General features: G+C 48.6%; 1 protein-coding gene across 2 annotated transcripts in view; it reads right to left on the bottom strand.

Moving 5' to 3' along the window:
* B4GALT1 (beta-1,4-galactosyltransferase 1) overlaps positions 1 to 21,421 on the bottom strand; it is a 48,356-nt gene that overhangs the window by 4,931 nt on the left and 22,004 nt on the right. The window contains exons 2-4 of one of the 2 annotated variants that reach the window (XM_065880005.1): positions 16,355 to 16,590; positions 2,604 to 2,791; positions 116 to 238 (exon numbers count right to left, since the gene is read on the bottom strand). In XM_065880005.1, coding sequence (XP_065736077.1) covers positions 116 to 238; positions 2,604 to 2,791; positions 16,355 to 16,590 — 547 coding nt within the window. The remainder of the gene's footprint in view (positions 1 to 115; positions 239 to 2,603; positions 2,792 to 16,354; positions 16,591 to 21,421) is intronic. The other variant, XM_065880006.1, reaches the window with a different exon arrangement.

Raw genomic sequence — 21,421 nt, 5'->3', positions numbered from 1 at the left:
TGGTGGGAACTGCATTCCTCCTGAGGGTCAATCCTTGCAGAATAACCAAGCACTGGTAGAGAGACCAGAAGTGAAGGGAGACACGGAAGAAAGAGATCTAATTCGTGACCATTACCTGTTAAAAATGTCATCATCTTCACCTCCCCAGCCCCAGTAGTTATTAGGAAATCCATTGATGGTGAGAAACTGTTGTTTACTTAGAGCAGAGACACCTCCAAAATACTGCACATAAGGTAGGCTGGGGGAAAAAAACAAAAACCAAAACACACACACACACACACACACACACACACACACGACCAGTGGTTAGTAAGTTTTGACTTTTTGAAATAAAGCTTGTTCAAAATATAAACACCTGTAAAGTTATTTTTATTCTCTGGAACTTTTAAATTAGGGATTTATGCGGGTTCTCCTTGTTTGTTTTGTTTTCAGATCAGACTCAAGATTATCTTAGAGAAGACACAGATACCAGAAAGTAGAATCTTGCTCTTTCTAAGAACATTGTGTTACCCCTGTGGTTATCTAGAAAATCAGTCTATGACAAGAACATAAGCCCAGTTCTGTTGCACCACTCAGGAACCTGCTTCCCATGTGTCTTGCTTGTTCCTGCACAGGAAATCCTTGTCCAGAAGGTCCTAGAAACTGCAACTGCTTTAGAGTCTCCTGTGCCCACCCTGCCAACCCCCCCTTTCCACCCCCAGCCCATCTACAGTCTAGCTTTCATTCTTCCAGAGATATACTGGCTTCAACACTGACCCCAACAGTCAAGACAGCATTTCTGAAAATTTGCTAAAATAAAATTTTCTTGGAAAATTCTACCATATCCTGACTTAGCAAAATGTATAATGGTGAATCTATTTTGACACATTTTCAAGGAGTAGGGCATCTGGGCTCTCATCCTTCCAAACCTTTTTGTATTTCAATATTTTAGTGGTTATGAATTGGGGACTCCTGAGGGATGCAGAGGAAGAACTGACGAGACATGTTAAGAACGTGGACATGCCTAGAGGCCAAGCAAAAGCCTTCCTGTGGGTCTTTTAAAGCTTGCGGTTTTGTGACAACCCTGTGTGCAGCTCCAAACCACACTTGGGCTCTTACTGTAATCCAAAGAGACCAAAACCCATCACACAAATGAAGGAAAACTCTAACTCAGACTTTGAGGGGGAAGTCAGCCAAACCATATAGAACATATGAAAAAAAGATGCAATTATTATTTTCAAATATGTTCCGGAATTCTGACTGTAAGCATACACAAGCAAAGATCCCTGGGAGCCTGCTTTAACAAATCAAAAATAATCTACTTGTAAATAGGTGTCATCATTTAAGTGCCAAGTCATCCCCCTTTGGCATACCGCACATTACAGTCTGCACTTGTAATGTGAGGGTTTGAACCAGAGGTAGCCAGGCCATTAAGGCTTCTTCATAATCAGTGTTCTTATAGAAATGGACTCTTAGCCACTTCAAGGGGGAAGTATATGTTATTTTGACAATATTTGGTTTTCTTGTCTCTGCTGCTTTCTCTTACCTACCTGCCTCGTCTCCCAAGCCTAACTAGTTCTGGGTAAAACAAACACGATGCTGTGGTAAAGAATTAGGTAAGCACCACCACGCTTCAAGGGAGGACTCAGAAGAGCTGGTGTATCTCAAAGGGAAGAAGATACACAAACAGGGAGGGAGAGAGGGAAGATAGGAGGGTACAGAGTGCCGTTTGTAGTCAAATTTCCCCCCTTTAAGGCAGTAAGTTTATGGTCTGAATGCCTTTAATTTGGAGGAAGGACTTCAGAGCATCCCTACATTCATCTCACAGCTCTCATGCTCCCAGCAAGGGAGGACAGAAAGGAACAATGAGAATAAATGAGTCTGAAAGAAGTTGTTGTATCTACACCAACACGGGTACCCGCAGCGCAGCTTCCTAGAGCTCCCATGTTGACTCAGAACAGGGAGGGAGAGCTCAGGGTTCTCAACTGAGAGGTGGCTTAAAACAATTTTGTGTTGATACAAACGTGGCTAAATTACGGAACAAAACGCAAATTTCTTTTTTAAGATTAAAAAAAAAAAAGGACTACCAGGCTATTTTCCACCTGTGACAATGTGCTTTAGATAACACTGCTGCTCCTGGGGACAGGCTTCAGCCAGCTTCCTCACAAGGGGCATTTTGGTGGAGAAGTTTGAGCCCCAGTGTTTGAGCAGAAGCCTGTGCTTTGCAGGGACACAGAACCATGTTCCTTCTTAAAGTGCCAAGGAACATCTACTGAAGTATCCAAGCCCAAGAATTTACTGGGGGAAGATGATTCCAATTTGTTTCCCAAACTGTGTGGGGAAGGGGAGAGAAGAAAGTGAGGTAATACAGCTGCTGTTTGGAGCCTAAAGACGAACACCATCCCAAATATAAAAACTCTTCTTGCCTGGATGTGCAGAGGTATGGGTGTTTCTGGACTCCATTTTCCTCCTTAAATAATAACTGACTATGGGCTTAATTCTCAGAGGAGGCGTTCTCCTCCAGAGCCTACGAGGCACTCCTCCTGGGCTGGAGGAATTGCGTTCCCTAGTTGTCACATAAGAGACAAATATGTTTTCTGCAGATTCCGGTGAACATCTCTTACCTAAATCCAAACTTATCCATTGCTACAGAAATGTGCCGTGGCTGTGAAAAACACCTGTAGGTGTTATGGTCGTTCATTGGAATGAGGTCCACGTCACTAAACACAAAGCAGTTGTAGCCATAGTCCTTCAGGGCCTCTTTAAAGCCAACGTTGAGGAGCTTCGCACGGTTGAACATGGATTCTCCAGCCTGGTGCAGAAACAAAAAAAGTGGTATCAGATGCTATAAGGCCTTTGAGCAGAAGGCTCATGGGGACTGGTGACTTGTCCACTCCACGTGGTCATTAGACCATTCTTGGGCCTCATTTTCTGCCCTCACTTTACAACTCAATACCGAATGGCATTCCCTGAATCAGCAATCCCACTTCTAGGAGTTATCCTGTAGGACTTGCAAGTGTGCAAATGACAGGTGAACGTGTTCACTCTGTTCATCACACGTTCACCAACACAAAAGATTGCAAGCAATGACGTAAGCATGACCAGGAAACTGCTTAAATAAACCATGGTACAGCCATACAATGGAATAGAGCTGTTTACAAAAAATAAGGAGGCTCTAAAAGGAAATGATCATCAAGATGGTATTGTTAGGTGAAAGGCATTTAAAGATACATGTCATTTATTCATATAGTATATATAAGCTAATTGTGGGTCACTCAGGTAACTGGTGACCATGGGACTTTTTCACTTCTACCTGCTTTGTGTGGTTGACTATGGTTTGATCACCACATTGTGTGCCTTCCAGGTGTTTGTCACTAAACTAGGTACCAGGGAAATACGGCAAACCCAAATCAATCTCTGCCCTCGCAGTGCTCAAAGTGCAGAGTGGGGGGCAGTGTGATCCTCGGCACGATAGACACAGTGTGTATGAGCGAGGAGGACACCTGCTTCAGGGTGCCAACCATCGGGTCCCCCAGAATCAAGTGTGTTGGTGCAAAGGTACTTCACATTTTATTTACTTCTCTAATTTCCAGTCTCCCCCCACTAGAACATAAGGTCAATGAAGGCTGGAATTTTTTACTTTTTATTCACCCACTGCCTAGAATACTGCCTGGCATATAATAAGATCTCAGTAAATAACCACTGGATGGATGGATGGATGGATGGATGGATGGATGGATGGATAAGTAGACCAAAGATGGACTTCAACATACAATGGCAGATGGCAATCCTTTTGGGAGACTCCGACCTAAGGGGCCCCTCAGGGTCACCACCATGGGTCTGTGCTCTTACCAATTACCAATTCCCATGACCCCAGGTTAGTAAGGATAGTAACAGCATTGACACAGCCACCCTTACACTTAGTTCACAAGCCCTTCCATACCCATGCTCTCATCCTGGCCAGAATTCTCCCAATGTTGCCATGAAGAAACTAAGGCCACATAAATGACACAGCTGGTGCTGGAGCCCAACACCCTGGAATCCTCACTGAGTGCTCGTTCCCAATATCTCTTGGGATCAACAAGATCAGGGCCCTCTACTTTGGGGAAAAAATGTGCCCCAGAAGGGCCTGCAGTAGCTATACAGTCTCAAAGGTAGAATGCTGAATATCCTCTCCCCAGGACTCCACCAGGCTGCCTGTGTGAGTACGGAGAGCACAGACAGTGCCACAGCCCCCTGTCTCAGGAGGGCAACTCAGGGAAACAAACCACTTGAGAAAGACAAGTACCAGAAAGTCAGAAAAAGCAGCCCAGAAGAGTAAATGAAACATCTTACACAAGAGCTCCTTTCTTCAGTCCGTGACAAAGCTTTGTCACCATGCGTGGTAAAGGGAGAAGGCTGTGCCCTGTGGCACTCAGGGTGTTCTTTGGCTGCCTCACCAGTTAAGAATCATTTAGAATTCTGCCTTCAGCTAATTCTGTGTAAGTCATGAGGTCAAAAAAAAAAAACAGCCAAAGTTTAGGAAGTGCATATGAAGAATATGAAGTTGTTGGAATTATTACAATAACACATTGCTAATATTCTCTGGGGGAGATGATACACCAGGCACAGGTAAGTACTTTTCAAGCATGGTGCATCACTTAATCATCTCAACAGTCTTGTAACAACCTTCACCCCAAATCAGATTAACTTCATGCCTCCCGCACCCTTCTACCTCCCACTGATGGGAGAGAGGCCTGTACCATCTTCCTCCTCCTGCCCCATAAAGACCCTAAAAGAGATAGCGTTCTCTAACACTGTGAGATAAAATTCAGCCCCACTGAACATTTTTCCAACAAGTGAAAAGGCAATATTCCAACAAAGCCTTTTCCCAGCTGTGTAGTAGGCCCCCAAGGGTGGCTGCCCAACGCTCCCTTCTCTTGGTCCACTCCCCAATAACAGGAGCAGGGTGTTGGTGGCCATGTCTGAACCACAGGACCTGGCCTACTGGCCACGACTGTTTGATCTAAGCAGATGCCTGAATGAGACTACACTAAGCATTCTCCTCTCTCAGGAACCAGAAATATGGAACTATGAGTGGGCACCTCTGGTGCCAAACCACAAGACCAGTGGAAGCCTGGAAGAGAAACCCAAGGAGCAGACCTGTTCTACCCCTTTCCACGTGTGTGGCGTAACAACTCCTTCAACTCAATAAGGTGCCGCAGTGTCTGTCCCACACTTACAACTAGTGAGGCAGTTTTCCAAAATACCCAAAACTATACATCATTCCTCCCATCCTCCCTCTCAGCCTAGCCTCACCTGTGTGATCCTGGGAGCTGGAAAGGGCAGGGTACACTTTTGCAGGTGTACCTACCAGGGCCCCTAGGAACACCAGAGCAGCAGAATGGTAGATTAGGAAAGTGTGTGTGTGTGTGTGTGTGTGTGTGTGTGTGTGTTTCTCTTCCTCCCCTGGGATTATAGAAAAGTCAGTTCTAGGCTTCTTTGGATGAAATGGTACAACACCTTGGGTAACTTCCTGGATAAGAAAGGCCCTGAGCAGTCTGCCAATCACCACGATTAACAGGAGGTTCTCGTTCCTCTCCAGGGAATAGGAAGACACCCAGCTCTCATTCTTGCCCCTCTTCATCGGGCACGTTCATCCAGTGCATCCACTCCTTTATGCACTCAGGGAAACACTGGTCAAGCACCTACTGTCTGGCAAAGCCAAATACACAATTGTGAGAGACACATGCACTCTTATCCCAGGAATGCCAGCTTCTTCACTTATTAGCTATATGACTTTGGGACTAGGCCTCCATTTCCTCATTTGGGCACAGGGATGAAAACAGATGAGTTGTGTTCAAAGGGACAATGCACGAAAAGGCTTTAGCACACTGCCTGGCAATGAACGAATGGTAGCTACTCTCATTATCACAGGAGTAGGTTTTCCCATCCATCTTGAACAGTCAGGCCTTTTCAGATCCAACCTGGAGACTCCTCCTTCTCTCATGTTTGTATGTGTCCCTCCTAATCAGCTTCAAGATTCCTCCCAAATCCTGCTTCTCTGATGGAGGAAGGGGTTTTTAAAAACGATTAAGGCTCAAGTGAGTTAGCCTGTGGCTCATATGATCAGGACCTCTATAGCAGCAGAAAAAAGTCAGAGAGACCTTGAGAGATGTGTGATAAGCTTGGGAAGTCATACTCAGCATAGAGAAGTTGGTGCACTGGGAGCAGATGTCCCTCTGAAAGGCCGAGCTTTTTAAGTGCAGGCTTCATCTTACACTGATAGACAAGAGTTAGTTATACTTATCCATTCCTTCTAGGAATGGCCCCGCTTAACAGAGGGAGAGAACAGGGAGAAAGAAGCAAGGCCAAAAAACAATATAACATTCCCACAGCTGGACAGGGCAACTATCTCACTGACCAAAGCACGCAGAAAAGCCTGTAAACTGTTTATGACAGGGCATACAATCCTGACAGTGGGTGTATCAGTCAAGCGAAGCCAACAACAATCAATCCAGAGAGGACAGAAGCCTGGGCCTGGTCAGGCGTGCTGGCCTGGGGTAGAGGGAGGAGACGTGAGGTGGGAAGCCTGGCAGGGTCTACACCCTTAGACACTTCACGCAGCAAACCCAGTGCCCTTCTGGCAGATCTGGGCGGCAGGGACAAATGTCTTAAAAAGCATCAGATGGGGCTTCCCTGTTGGCACAGTGGTTAAGAATCTGCCTGCCAGTGCAGGGGACAGGGGTTCGAGCCCTGGTCTGGGAAGATCCACATGCCACGGAGCAACAAAGCCCGTGTGCCACAACTACTGAGCCTGTGCTCTGGAGCCCATGAGCCACAACTACTGAAGCCCACGCGCCTAGACCCCGTGCTCCGCAACAAGGGAAGCCACCACAATGAGAAGTCCATGCACCGCAACGAAGAGTAGCCCCCCCTCGCCGCAACTAGAGAAAGCCCGTGCGCAGCAACGAAGACCCAATGAAGCCAAAAATAAACAAATAAAATTTTAAAAAGCATCAGATGGCTCTCCAGGGCATTAAAACCTTTTCCTAGAGCCCTCATTTATACTAAACATAAGAGAAGGCAAGTAGTATGTCCACTGAAAACAGAATCCTCATACACTGCTAGTGGGAATATAAAATGGTGCCGCCATCTTGGAAAACAGTCTGGACTTCCTCAGATGGATAAACAAAGAGTCACCATATGATCCAGCAATTCTACTCTCAGGTATATACCCAAGAGAAATGAAAACACATCCACCAAAAAATTTTAAACACCATGCTAAGTGAAAGAAACCAGTCACAAAGGATCACATATAAGATTCCATTTATATGAAATGTCCACAATAGGCAAATCCATAGAGACAGAATGTAGATTAGTGGCTACTAGGGCTGGAAGGAATGGAGGAATTGGTAGCTAAGAAGTACAGGGTGGTTTTTTTTTTTTTTTGGCTTAATGAAAATGTTCTAAAACTGATTGTGGTGACAGATGCACAACTCTGAGTATACTAAAAAGCCACCGAGTTATATACTTTAAATAGGTAAATTGTATGGTATATCTCAATTAAGTGATTATCAAAAAGAAAGAAAAGCCAGCTCCAGAGACAGGAGAGGACCAGAGTGTCCTGTTTCTCCCTCTTTCTCATATATCATTCTTGTCATTTATTGGGTGTCTAGTCCATGCTTAGCAGTAGGGAGACAGAAAAAGAAAAGACACAAGCCTTGCTTTCGAGGAGTTCCAAGTTAAACAGGCAATTGTTATGAGGCAATGAGCTCTTTAGGGTGGACAGTTACCCGGGAGGGAAGAGAAGGAGCTCTGAAGCCCGGCACATGTGGAGAAGTGGAGGTGGAAACACAAACCCAATTCTAGAAAATCAGAGAAGGCCTCGAAGAAGTTAGCCAAGTTTAGTTGGGTGGCATGAGAAGAATATTCCTAGAAGAGCGAGCAGCATTTGTAAAGGCTGTTAGGAAAAGAGAGCATTCAAGGAACTACAAGAAATACAGACTGGGAAAGCCAGAATAAGACATGAAGGTGGACGTGGACCAAAACATGGTGGGGGAGAGGGAGGCTGGGAACTCTGCTAAAATACTCAAGGTTTCATCTTTTATTCAGGAGCCCTTGAGGTTTTAAACAAGAATTATGCTTTGTGCGTCAAGGAGGGATTTGTGCCCTACTCCCCAAATGAGGGCAGTTTGGAAGCTGTTGCATGATTCATGCGAGAGACATCGGAGACGAGGCAATGGCATTGGGCAAGCAGAGAACGCCTCCCTGGAAGGGCTAAGGCAAGGATTCCACTTCCCCATTTCATGCCTCACCTGCTCCCTCGGCCTGTGTACTGCACCTGCAAGCAGCCTTTGTGGGGCTTTCAGAAAAGGTACCAGAATCTGGTCTAATCCCCAGGCAAATCCTGTGGTTATGGCAAGAGCAGCCTTTCCCTGATTGCAACAGGGGACAGATGACCAACTACAGAAAACCACAGCCCCAATTGTGCAAATTCTAACAGTCTCTAGAAGATCCACCAAACCACCCTGGCTTCCCTGGATGTCAGGCCCCAGTGTGTACACCAGCACACATATCCCCCGACCATGATGGCTTGGGGGCTGACTATACCTGGCCCCTCCTCCACCAAGAGACACAGCAGCGTGAGGTTGGAAACATCAACCGGAAGCCCAGGGTCTCAAAGAATCAGAATTTCTATGTGATGGGAGAGATAATTTTGCTGCTGTACACGTGCCCTGCCCATCACAAAGCCACCCCCGCAACACCGACAGTAACCCACAGGCTCTCAAGCCCACAGATCCAGAGGCAGGTCTGCAGGCAGTGCAAATGTTTGCAGAAATACCCTCTTTCATACTTTTCTGTGCCCACTCAGATGCCAAAAGGAAAGACTTAGGCCGAATGGGTGGTAGGAAAGCAGAGGAAGCTCTGGCTGGGCAGCCCTGCGGCAGGACTGACCTGCAGGCCTTGGGATGGTAGACAGGCTGGCTGAGAGGTGATCTCCAGAGAATTACTGGGATTATACAGATGCTGAGTTTGTGGAGGGCAAATATCCACTCACCCAGGATTTCACAACAGTTGGGTCTCTGGCTTTGAACCATAATAATATGGTAGCCCTGAGCTTGGACGGGGCCCTCAGTAAAACCTGATCTGAGACTTAAGCTCTTCTCCCAGCAAGTGAAGGAAATGGGCCCTTTCAGGTTCAGGGTGCTGAGGGGGTGGTTCTCTGTTTGCCAAAGTAATTAGTCACAAGAGTGAACACATCCTTGGCCTCTCCTGGACTAGGACACACGTCAGAGCCATAAGGTACCTTCAGAGAGAACTGAGCTAATAGAACAGCTTAGCAGGGATTCTGGGCAAGGTAAACACAGAGAACAGTTTTAAAACCCCAGCTCAACAGCAGCCACAGCAGGATGCCTGCCTCTCTCCCAAGGCGCAAGGCACTGAGACGATATTTTCTGCAGAAAAACACTTAGAAAATAAAGACTTCTTTTCCAGAAAGCAATTTGGCCACTTATGTTACAAACCAGAAAAATGTTTAAACTATTTCTGAACCCATAGTCTCGTATCTGAAATCTAGCCTGGGGAAATGAATCTAAATGTGGAAGAAGCAAACACAGAATAAGCTGCAGACTGAAAGATGTTCATTACAGCATTATTTACACTAGTGAGAAAGTGGAAATTATCTAAATGTCTTCTAATATAGGAATGTCTATGTTAATTATGGTAGCACTACATGTTCAACTACTATGACGGCATGGAAAGTGATGATTATGAAGACTATGAAATAACATGGGAAGATGCTGATGATATAGAATTTAAGAAAAAGAGCAAGATACAAAAGTATATCCACATACAGTATGAGCACAACTGTGGCTTGATTTTAAGGCAAAGTCTCTTCGACCTCTGCGCGACAGGCTGGCTCCCACCAGCCTCAGCATTTCTGAGTGAGCCCACAGAGGCCGTGGCCTTGCCCAGGAGACCCCAGGGCTCGAGACGGCATCCTCTCAGGATTATTTACACAGCTTCCCCCTGACCAGCAGGGCCTGGGCTCTGGGTTGGATTTGGGGGCGTGTGGACATTACCAGGGTGGCAGCAGTGGTGGCAGCAGCAGCAGCAGTCACAGCAGTAGTTAGGTCGGCATTCCTCTCTTTCTTTCTCTCTCTAGGAGGTGAAGGGCACAGAAGAGGAAGTAGGTGGAGAGCAAGAAGCAGATCACAGAGAGGAGGTCCTCCTTCAGCTTGCTTTGCTACAAACAGGATTAACAAATAAAAGCAAAAGGCCCCCACTAGAAGGAAAAAAAAAGAAAAAGAACAAAGAGACAAAGATAGCTGCAAGGGAGAGACGTAAGGAGGAGAGGCAAACATCTAGGCTGTGACCACCCTTGTTCCAGGGCAAAGGCAAATTCCTAATAAGCTGTCATTCCCTGTCACGAAGTCAACGGTGAACAGAGAAAATGACATTTCCCAGAACAATGCCCAGGGAGGCAATTCCCCAGCTCTGCGAGTACCTGAAAGTGCTTCTACACATTCCCCAGGAGACTGGAGCGAGCCACGCAACAGAGAGAGGGGAAAAAACACAGCAAAGGAAACGACCAATCACTGGGGCAGCACGCAAGCAGGTAGGGTACAGATATCCGCAGCAGGGGGTGCTACAGAACAGGACTGGCCTCACCCCTCCAGAGCCCCACTCCTGCACACATCAATCTGGGCGCTACCAGCTCGGGCAGCAAATGGAAGGGGTGATGGTAAATAGACACAGTCAAGATGAAACCAAACCAGGGGGGCCTCAGGACCAGGCAGCTGTCCTCACGAGCCTGCTTCACTCTAATTCGTCTTGGCCTCATTTAGGAACCAGCTGCCTGGCCCAGTGACAGAGGTAAGCTGCTGAGGGGTGGTGACAGATGCTCTCACTCACTGAGCGTGCAAAGGGTGGTCTCCAAACCTGCCCAAACCTGGTCTCAGACAAGCAGCCTAGAATCACCTCACGACTGTGCACAGATGAAAAGGAAGAGGGAAAAAATTCCAAAGCTAGACGGAGACTCCTCAGGTGCGAGCTGGGGCTCCCTTTCAGGCCAGGTTTTACCTGTAAGCATGACAATTGCACAAGCCTTTCAGAAGGTTCTGAGGCTGCTACTCCAAAGCTGCTGCCCCCCCTCTCGTGACCCAGTGGCACTCATGCGGGCATTGCCAAGTGGATGTGGAGCTGTTCCCCAGTGAGGGGAATACACGTGGCAAGGTGAGGCATTCCTTAGGCCTCGGGTGATTTCTGTCCAAATCTTAGCTCTGCCACCCAGCCGTCACGGGACCCCCAGCAACCTGCTCGCCTCCGAAGCCTTCCCTCAGCAGGGACAGTGAGGGTACCCATTGCCTCACTGAGGGGCTGTTAGGGTCAAAATTCAAAGTGAGACCGTGAAAGAGGTTCAGTACCAAAGACCACAAAGTTTTATGACCATCAAATACCACAGGGCTTAGAGTAGGTTCTCTACATTTTTCCTGAAAAGGGAGGTCACCCCTGGTCCACCAGGGACAGGAAGCTTTGGGGAGAGGCCCGGGCGAGGGAGCAGAGGGAGAAGGCTGTGCAGGTTCCCAAGGGTCATGACCTGGCCTGGAGGGGAAAGGAGGCTTGACTTCTAAGAGACACAGACCTCTCCAGAGAACCCAGAGCAAGGGGTCCTGAGAGCAGGTGTAAGTAAAAGGGCAGGAGCCATAGGAAGCAACTCCGTGCTCCAAACCCTGACCCTGCGGTGGACCGTGCATGGAGCTGCGTGGTCAGGGAGATGAGCAAGTCAGACCTGACGGTCTAGGGGCCGCTGGGCCGGGAGAGCACGCACACAGGGAATCATCCCTCCACTCTCCCCGCCTCACTAGAAAGCACAACATGGCCTGGGACAGCTCGGATGGAGAAGTCGGCTCCACTCCAGGCCTTCACAGAGCTAATAAGGCTGGGGAGGGCCTCCCATAGTGGCCAGAAAAAGAGCAACCAGGGGAGGAAAGGGGAGGCATGCAGGGGGAAGGTGGACGGTGCAGCATAAGCAAAGGGGAAGGAGGGCAGCTGGGCGTGTCTCGGGGATGATGGCGAGTCCAGCGTGGCTGTGGCCTAAAGGTGTGAAGGAGGCCTGAGAGGAGGTGGCCAGAGGTCGGTCAGGGTGGGCTGCAGAGGGCCTCCCTCAGATGCCAAGCTCAGGCCTTCAGGCCCTTTAGACCCTCGCCTGTGGACGGCAGGGACATACTAAAGAGTTTAGAGAGGGCATGACATGGCCGGAACTAGAAAAATTGGAGGCAGCTGAGTGAGATCAGAGGCACCAGGGGATATACAAACAGAATCAGAGAGACAGATCCTGGGCACTGCTTCTGGGGCAAAGGGCTGCCATGGTTATTACGAGCCCACCTGGCCAGCTGGCCTGCATTCCTCACCTGTTTGTTAATTCCCATGGCAGCTAATCCCACAAACATCCTGTATTTCTTATTTAGGGCTAGTGCCGCCAGGGTGACAACCTGCCTTCCCCTTACCTTTGGTGGTTTTATGGTTTCCTTTCCCAATTAAAGTATGAAGGAGTGTAGTGTGCACCCCACCTCCCATCTGCTGCGACGTCTTGATGTCCTCCTCCGCACCAAGGTCCCAGTGCTGGACCTTGGGCAGGACACCTGTGCCTCAGAGAAGTACCCTTGTCTCCGAGAGGCTGGACCTGCCAGAACGCTAATGAGATGTTCAGATGCCAGCCGGCTAGGGCAGGAAGAGAGCTGGACACAGAACCAACAGCAATGCTGCTGCCTCTCCAGGTTTACTCAACCAGTAAAGCACACCACCCACCTCTACCCCGCTTATTGTGAGATGGAAGTTATTACGGTGATTGGAGGGGACTAAGCCAAACGAAAGTGGTTAATAGCTTAGTATGGACAGGGTAGGAGCCACAAAAGCCCAGGAAAGCTCATCCCTGTGTGTGGAGCTTGAGACACAACCCTTCTCTGAAGAAGCTGGTGGGCTTGCCGTGGTCCCTAAGTCCACTATCTGACCCCACGGAGGCCACACAAGTGGGAGAGAGGGTCTCAACGCTGGTATTGAGTGGGGGTGAAGCAGGAGGCGGGGAGAGAGCAGTAAAGAGTTTATCACCACAGTCCTAGGCAGAGAAAATAGGCAGGAAGAAGGGGACAGGATGGGGCGGGGGGGGGGGGGGGGTGTGGAGAAAGAACTCAAATCAGCTAATGTTTACCAAGGGTACACTGTGTGCCAGGTGCGTCACAGCCCTGTGTGCTAAGGACTAAAACCTTGCCTTCCCACTACTGAGGAAACCGAGGTGTGAAGGACTCAAGCCCAAGGTCACTGAGCTGGCAAGGAGCAGAGCCGGAACCCAGGCAGCCTGAACCTGGTGCTCACTCCCAGCCCTGGACACCCAGCTTTGAGAAGGAGGAACTAAATGGCCTTGAGGAGGGAGTTAGTGCTGATGCACTGAGAGGGCACTAGGAGACGGGGACTGGCCTCTGAGCTGCAGCCCTACCGTGGCTTATGTGGCTTCCTACCCGTCACTTCCCTTCTCTGAGCCTCAGTTTCCTCACCTGCAAAATAGAACAGTTTTCACACTATCTGGCCTCAGGGGTACACATGAATCCCAGCAAAGACTGAAGGGGAAGTCAGGGGACAGAGATGGGGACACGGCCCCCACTTCAAGTAGAATAGCACCATTGTGACCCACTGTGGATGGGGGCTGTGGAGGATTTTAAAGTGGCAGGAAGAGGTTTTGTTCTTAAAAACCTGTCTGAGAACCCCGGGACTAGATGTCTCAGGGGCCCCTCCTATTTTAAGCACTTTCTCATCTTAAATGGGGTATGTGTTGGGGGTGGTGGTGAATGAAGCATCAAAATGACAGCAGGGTGTCTGAGACAGGAAGACGCTGAGAAGCCTATTTGCTCAACAAATGGTACACAAAGCCCAAGCCAGATGCTATGAACTCCCTTTCCCTTACTATAACAGTAAAACAGAGAACACAGGAAGGTCCTAATTTGTAGACGGGGCACGCTCCAAATGTTTCCCCTCCCACCTCTTTCTTCTCAAGGCTTAGGTTTCCTATCATCACTTTATTATGGGTTCTTTATACAAAGATATTCTTCACTGGAAAGGTAGAGCAGACTTCAAGTTTCTTTATGACTTGGTTACCTGGAAGTCAGATCATATTTTCCCAAAGAAATAATCAGGGCGGAGCTGGAGCAGAACAAACTAGATTAACTGGGGGAGAGGGAGATAAAGAGGAAATTATTCACCGAAGGTGAAAAGTTAACCCTTGGAAGAGAAGGAAAAGATGAAGAAGCAAAAAGACACGCACTGGGGGCAGGGGTAGGGGGGATGGGGTGGGGGAGAGACGACAATACAGACAAGACTAAAGGAAAAAAAGAAGTAAATGTTACAATGCTTTTCTCTTGTAAAAATAAAATACAGTGTGTGTGTGAAAAATAATAATAAAGTTAGATGTTGACAAAACTAAACTCTTTTGTTAGGGATGCATGCAGGTTAAAGGAAATGATTGTCAAGAAGTGAGGATGGTGTTTAACCGGGAAGAGGGAAGGAGCTTGTGATGAGAAAAGGAGATGGGAGGTTTTTAAGATGCTGACAAGTATCAATACTTTCAGATTCGAGTAGTGGTTATGTAAGTATCCTCTTTTTATTTGTTACATTGACAGTTTTGTTCTGTGCACTTCTCAGTAGGCATATCGTATTTTACAATTAAAAACCTGCATAAAGAAGAAGAAAAAAAAAAGACGTAAATGTTTGAAAAACGAAAAATAAAGTACTTCCGATGCTGAGATACATGTGGGAAAAGATAGGAATTGGGGGTGTTTCTCAGTATCCTAGGGAAAGTAAGAAGGTGGGAGGGGAGGAGGTGTTAATGTAGGCCTGCTTTCCCTAATGTTCAATTCACGGAACACTCTTCGCTTGAGGTGGTTCTTGGAAAACGGCTCTCCAGTCAGATGAGCTCGGGAAACACTATGTGCGGAGTCCTTCCGGAGGCTGTAATGTACACCAGTACACTGAAGGCTCTGCAGGAACGAAACCTGCTTCGTGTTGTTCAGTCCAGCATTCCTCAGATGCGTTTGGCCTCAGATCTCCATTTCGGAAAGCACACTGTGGGAGAAGCCCCATCTCAGGCAGTGTCCAGTGTCAGCTGGCACAGCGGGGCCACTGGTCCAAGCTGGCTTGCTTAGTTGTTCTGCCAGCTTGGACTGGGGCGGGCAGGAGCAAAGAGCTGGTATAGGACATTTGGAAATCTGTTATTGGAAACGTGGGGAATATCTATATAAGCATGTCATAGGAATTTAAGATAGCGGCTAAATTTCACTGGTCCAATATTTGTTTTGACTTCATAATCGAAGGGAAATCTCACATTCACCTAAAATACAAGCTTTCTATACATTCGCATTCTCCCCCCCGGGCGCCCACACCAAGTCTTCCTTGACCACAATCACCTAAATTCAAAAACTTGGCATCATCACTAACTATCTTTTACACTCTTTACCCAAGTATATATTTTAATCTAGTTTATATGCCATCCAGACCACAGCTGTCTCTCCTCTGCTCAGGCAGATTTGTGGGAGGCCACCAGATGCCTTGATGAATAAGATCTGACACGGTGTCTACAGTGTATCATTCATCTACTGGTAAAACAACTGTCAAAGAGGGAAAGGAGATGCAGCTGGCGTGGCCTGTTCCTCGTAATCTCTGCTGGCCCCTGGTGCTGGTGGCTTCCTCTCCCAGGCGCTCACTGCCGTTGCTTTAATAACAGGCTCCTGAATCTTGCCATGGTCAACACGTGCTCACTGGCGTCAGACAAGTGTTCCTTGATGGCAGGGTTTTTCTTAAGCAAGTCTTCTGGTCCAAGGAAGGCCCACCAAGTCTCTCAACTTTGATGGAAGCTGTCAACTGCTAGTAATCTTACTACTCAAGCTAACTTACTACAAGCAGACCCAGAGTTTAACTTGAAATGAAATGGACATTGGACCTTTTAGAAATGGAAATGCAGCCTGTCTCTTCAGATGAATTTCAAGGGAATTTGGAATATAGATAAGTTAGATGTGTTATTCCAACTGGGAGGTTATAGTCTAAAGATAGGAATTTAGGTATTCAGGATAAACTTGAAACACCAAAGTTATACTCTTGGGAAAAAACAAAACAAAACAACACTATGGCATTTAGCTCATTTGCACCAAGATAAGGAGGGGGGTGGGGGTGGTAGTGGAGTTGCAAAATGCCAGATGTCTAAAAAATCACTTCCATTCCTTCACCCCTCATTACTCACATATTTGAGTACAGAAGCACGCGCATGCACGCGCGCACACACACACGCACACACATGCACACACGTGTACACTCCTTCCCTCCCTCCCTCCACCTTCCCAGACCTCACCTGGTTGATAACATAGATGCCATAGTCCAACTGCTGACGCTGTAGGACTGGGTGCAAATAATACAGCCAGTACTTGAGGTGTTCCTGCCGGTTGCGGAACGGAATGATGATGGCCACCTTGTGAGGAGAGACGCAGTCCTTGGGGGTATAGCGACCACCCACCTTCACCTTCGGGTTCTGTTCCTCCACAAGCTTCAGGTCCACAGCTTTGTTAAACTCAATCAGCATGGGGCCAACTAGAGAGGTGGAGGGAAGGAGAAGATATCAGGCCACAGGACTCTGCAGGTGGCCAGGCCGCTACCGCTGGAAGCATCTCCTCCTGGGAGACAGTGTGGCTGTGGAAAAGGCACTCAGGCCCAGCACTGGGTACCATGTCCAGAACTAGCATGACTGACCATCCCAGGAAACCCTTCAGTATCAGGCAAACCCAGACAGCTGGTCACCCTCTGAAGCACTTCACCTTCCTAGGACCCACTCCTCTCAGACTATGTTGCTCAACTGAAAAATGGAAATGGAGTAATTCCTGCTCAGACTTCCTGACAAGCTGTAGTAAGGATCAGAAAGCATGGCTGAGAAAGCACTTTGTCAGAAATCCTGAGGTTGAAACTCTGCCACCTCCCAGCTGTGTGGCCTTGGACAAATGACTCACATCATCTCTCTGAACCTAACCTAGTCGGGGGAAAGTGTGTTGGGGAGGTCCCTGTGGAGAAAATGAGCCTGAAATTACAAGCGGCAGAGAGTGGCATGAGTAACCCATGTCTCAGGAAGGGAAGTGATGCACAGATGAAACAAACTCAACGGGTAGGGACTGGAGGAACTAAGGGGAAACAGAGAGAAGAAACAGCCAGAACAAACATCAAAGAAGAGTGCTTAGAATAAGCAGGGGATGAAGAAGGGAGGAAAAGTCAGGGGCAACTCCAAAGTTTCTGGCCTAGAAGAACATGGCTCCAAATGAGAGAACTAAGTTAGTAAGAGAGCTCTGGGCTCAGAAGACAAATTGATGAGACGTGGATGGTGGCTTGTGAGGTAGTGGCAGGTTAGGAGTAGAGGAAAAGGCAAGGGTGAAGATCCAGATACAGACATAAAAGTCCCCGTCTCCTAAGTAGAAACAGGTGGAGCTGAGAGAGGACCTCACTCCTCCAAGTCTGACAACCACCCCTGCCACAGCACACATGGGGAGGGCAGGAGAAAAATGACTAGCCTAGGGACACACAGGGAATTGGGAACAGAGTCAACACTTGAACCCAGGTCCCCAGTATTCCCTGTAGGCCAGACTTTCTCAAAGTGGGTTCCAGGAAACACTAGTCCCAGTGAGATGCTCAATGGAAGAACACGTCCCCTGGTCAAATAAGTTTGGGGACGCTGCACACTAAATCTTGCTTCTGGGAAGTCATAATGCATACCAAAAGCTCTGAGAAGCTGTGCAGTGAAGAAGTTCACTTTATCTATCTCACCACGTCCTAAACTTATTTGGCCACAGAATCATTTTATCAGGGAACATACTTTAGGAACCATTACTCTAGCATAACCAGCTTTACCTATGGAGTAAACTATCCACAGGAACAAAGGAAGGAACCTAAACACTACAGAACAGAAGCCAGACCCAGACCACAAACTCAGAGCAAGTTCACCTGAAACATGCTGGTGAGAACCACCCAGGGTCCAGTGTGCAGCCCTCTGTTGCCCTGTTTGTTTGTCTATAGTATGTAGCTCTCCAAGCACCTCTTGTCTTCAGGGATCACTCACCCTCCTGAAATGAGGCAGCCCAAGAAAAGGAAGCTGTGACTCTCGCTCCCCTTGCCTGTCAGCAGGTATGGACCTGCATCTCCTCCTCTTCTCCCCTCTCCTGGATCCCCAGGACTCCTCACACCTTCCCTCCCTCTGACGCTGACCCAGTTCTATCATCACAGCACCCGCTCACATTAGTTCATTTTCTTCTGAGACACAGCTCTGATCCTATCACTTTCCTGCTAAAACCCTCTGATGGCTCTAAGGCTATAGCCTTGGACAAGGTAGGGCTAAGCCTCTTAGCTTGGCAACAAGGCCCTTCAGTCTCAGCTCTACCCTCCTTCCTGTTCCAATAAACTGTGCCTATGCCCACACTTTTCCCTTTGCCAGAAACGCTCTTCCCTCTTCCCTCTAACGTCATTGAGAGACTAGGATCTTAAAATCAAAGCCCCAGTCTGGCCTTGTCCTTTTGCTCTGGCCTGTCCAGAGCTCAGACGGCAGACCCCGTGCGGCAGGAAGGAGGTCTTCAGGGATCAAAAGCCCTAGTCTCTGCCTGGCCGTGCACCTCGGTCTCTGGAGGAACAGAGGCCTCACATATCAGTCCCTCACATGACTGCCTGCTGACCCAGCTCCAACCTCCCAGGGTGCCCTCAGGTGAGTAGGTACTATATCCCAGAACCAAGTAAGGGGTCAGCCTGGCCATTGTCTCTACAGAAAAATGTGAGGAGTGTGAACACATTCTATCATCAGAATCATGTGAGGTAATCAGTAAAAATATGGAATCTCAGGCCTCTCCCCTAGAGAAACTGACTCGGTAGATCTTGGGAAGGACCCACGTAAATAACAAGGAGCCCAAGGGATTCTTATTGGGCAAGATGGGCAGAGGGGAGCCGGACCGCCCATCTTCACAAGCCTTGGGGCTTTCATGGAGGGAGCCCTTTCCCACAGGGTCCAGCAGGCCTGGGTTGCTCTACTCCCCAACCTTGGGCAAAGCCTTTTGGGGGACCCTGCTGCACAGGGTGCTTGTGAAAAACATGAAAAGAAGACCTGTCATTGGGCTCTTCTCACTTCAGAAGGCCCCATGACATCTGCACCCCATCCCCAGCCTGCCCCACCTTTGGTTCTGAAAATGCTGCTAAACATCGCTCCATTTTTGGGAACCCAAGAGGCATCTGGACTGTCACCCTACCAAACTTCTCACAACTTCTGAAACCAAACCAGAAAACAGGAATTCACACTTGGTCTGCCCACCCTCCCTGGAGCAGACACCTGCACGCTAGAAGCGTCTTAATTTCACCCCTTCAGCAGTTCCAGAAAGATGGTCCTGAGGTAGTTTCCTGGTCAGGAGAAAGGCTGCCTGGGTCCTAGTTCAGCTCTACAAGTGACTTGTTGGATGATCTTTGGGCAACTACCAGCCAGCCACTCTCAGGATACTGGCTTCCATTTGCAAACTGCAGGGATTGGAACTCACACGAACACTTATTTAACCTCACCACCACCACCACCACCACCACCTATGGCCAATCCGCTTCTGCTCCAGAGTTCCTTCAGCAACTGAAAACACTGTCTACCCAATTATGGGAGCTGATAACCTGGGTGGTCCATCTTCTATCCCCCTCCTCTTCCTTCAGCCCCCGCATAGGGGTTAACAGCATGTGACCGTCCATCCACGGGAGCCTACTCAACCATCAAGCCAGAAGAGTTTGTTTAACATAAACGCTTTCTGTGGTGTGTCAAGGCCACTTTCAATTCGTTTCAATCAATACTTTCTGGACACCTACTGTGTGCCAGGTCAGGGAGGTGGGAGGTGATGGGATGGACAGGACAGTTCCTGACTTCAAGGAGCCCCCTGCTGAGCGTGGCAGGACCCACGTGAAAACCACCCTGGTTCAAGGCTGTCCGAGGGACTTGCTGCCCCAGCGGCTCCATGCAGAGCTTGATCACCAAACAGCCTTTCTCACTCCCCTACTCCTCCCTGTGTCCTCTCACAACCCTGCCCTGTCTCCCACACATCTAGAGCACCTTGACACCCCTTCTGGCCCAATCTGGCAATTCTTTTCCCTGCCTTCTCTCCTTGAAGCTGCCACTGTTCTGAGGACCGCCCCTCCCCGTTCACACCCCAGAGATGGGTCAGTGCTTGGCAGCTGTGGTGGCTCCAGATCCGGGGCTGAACGTTTTCCTGGAGCCGGCACTAGCCGGGAGGCCTCCCTGCATACCCGGCACACCTCCTGCCACGAGGCAGGGGACGTCCTTCGTGGCACACCTGGCTTTGCCCTAATTAGAAAGTCCAAAGAGCTCAGACTCCAAGAGGGCAGTGACCAGCTCTGCCTAGAACCACACTGACCTGCCAGCAGGTCTCAGAGCCACCGCGGGGGCCTCGGGAGAGGCGTGGGGGAGGAAGCAGAGGGCTGAGGCTTCCTGACGGTCCTCGGGCCGAGCCAAGGCCCCCTTGCTGTGCAGCGCGTGGCGCGTGCTACCACAAGCCCTCGGCCCTGCTGGGCCGGCTTGTGTGTTTTCTTGGCTCTAAGAGCTGGGAAGCAGGGTTACGTAAGCAGATGAGCAGATGTGAGCCTGTCCTCGGCTCCCCCCACTAAAGCCCTGCCACGTGGGCCTCTCAGCTGGGAGTCTAGGTCACAGCCTTGCATGTAAGTCGCTCAATAACTTCAATGTGTGAACTCAACTCAGACAGATTCCACTGCTCCCTCGCCCAGCACGGCAAACCCAAACACACATATGCCCCTCCATCAAAAGCCCTGTGAATCCAGAGCCAGCCCAGCACAGACTCCCTGCCTCACTTCCAGGCTGGCTGAACCACTCGTTCATTCCTCTAGCCTCAGCCAAAGAGGCTGGAACGTCTAGCCACTGCTTCCCAACGGACCAACCAATGGGTCAAGACAGTCCTTGGCCTGTTGTGGAGTGGTGACAATGTTTCATGAGCCTGAGACAAAATGGTCAAAGATAATGTAAGTGGTCCTTCATTAAGCTCAAGGTAATCAATATATCAGAATGCCCATTCTTCCAAGATGAAGTGCTTCTTACTCTTTAAATGTTAAAATTCCCTTTCTTTTATGAAATGATCACAGTGGATTTTGATGCTGGATTGATCTTTTTTAATTTAATTTTTTAAAAAACCCTTACTTGCAGCCATGGGTCAGGCCTCCAAGTTTAAAAACAATTTTTTTCTTGAGCAATGAAATTCACTGATTTGGGAACTAGCTTTGTGGTTCAACAAGCTGAGGTGTTGGAATCTCTTCCTTGGTCAAGCCTCAGACCTGACAGTACGGCAGAGCCCCCCTTCAAGCCACCAACTCATGATGCCCCTTGTAACCCCTTACACTA

Source organism: Phocoena phocoena, chromosome 6 (genome assembly GCF_963924675.1).
Source record: "Phocoena phocoena chromosome 6, mPhoPho1.1, whole genome shotgun sequence".
NCBI lineage: Eukaryota > Metazoa > Chordata > Mammalia > Artiodactyla > Phocoenidae > Phocoena > Phocoena phocoena.
The sequence above is the reverse complement of the archived record's forward strand: the minus strand, read 5'-3'. Positions and strand labels throughout refer to the sequence as shown.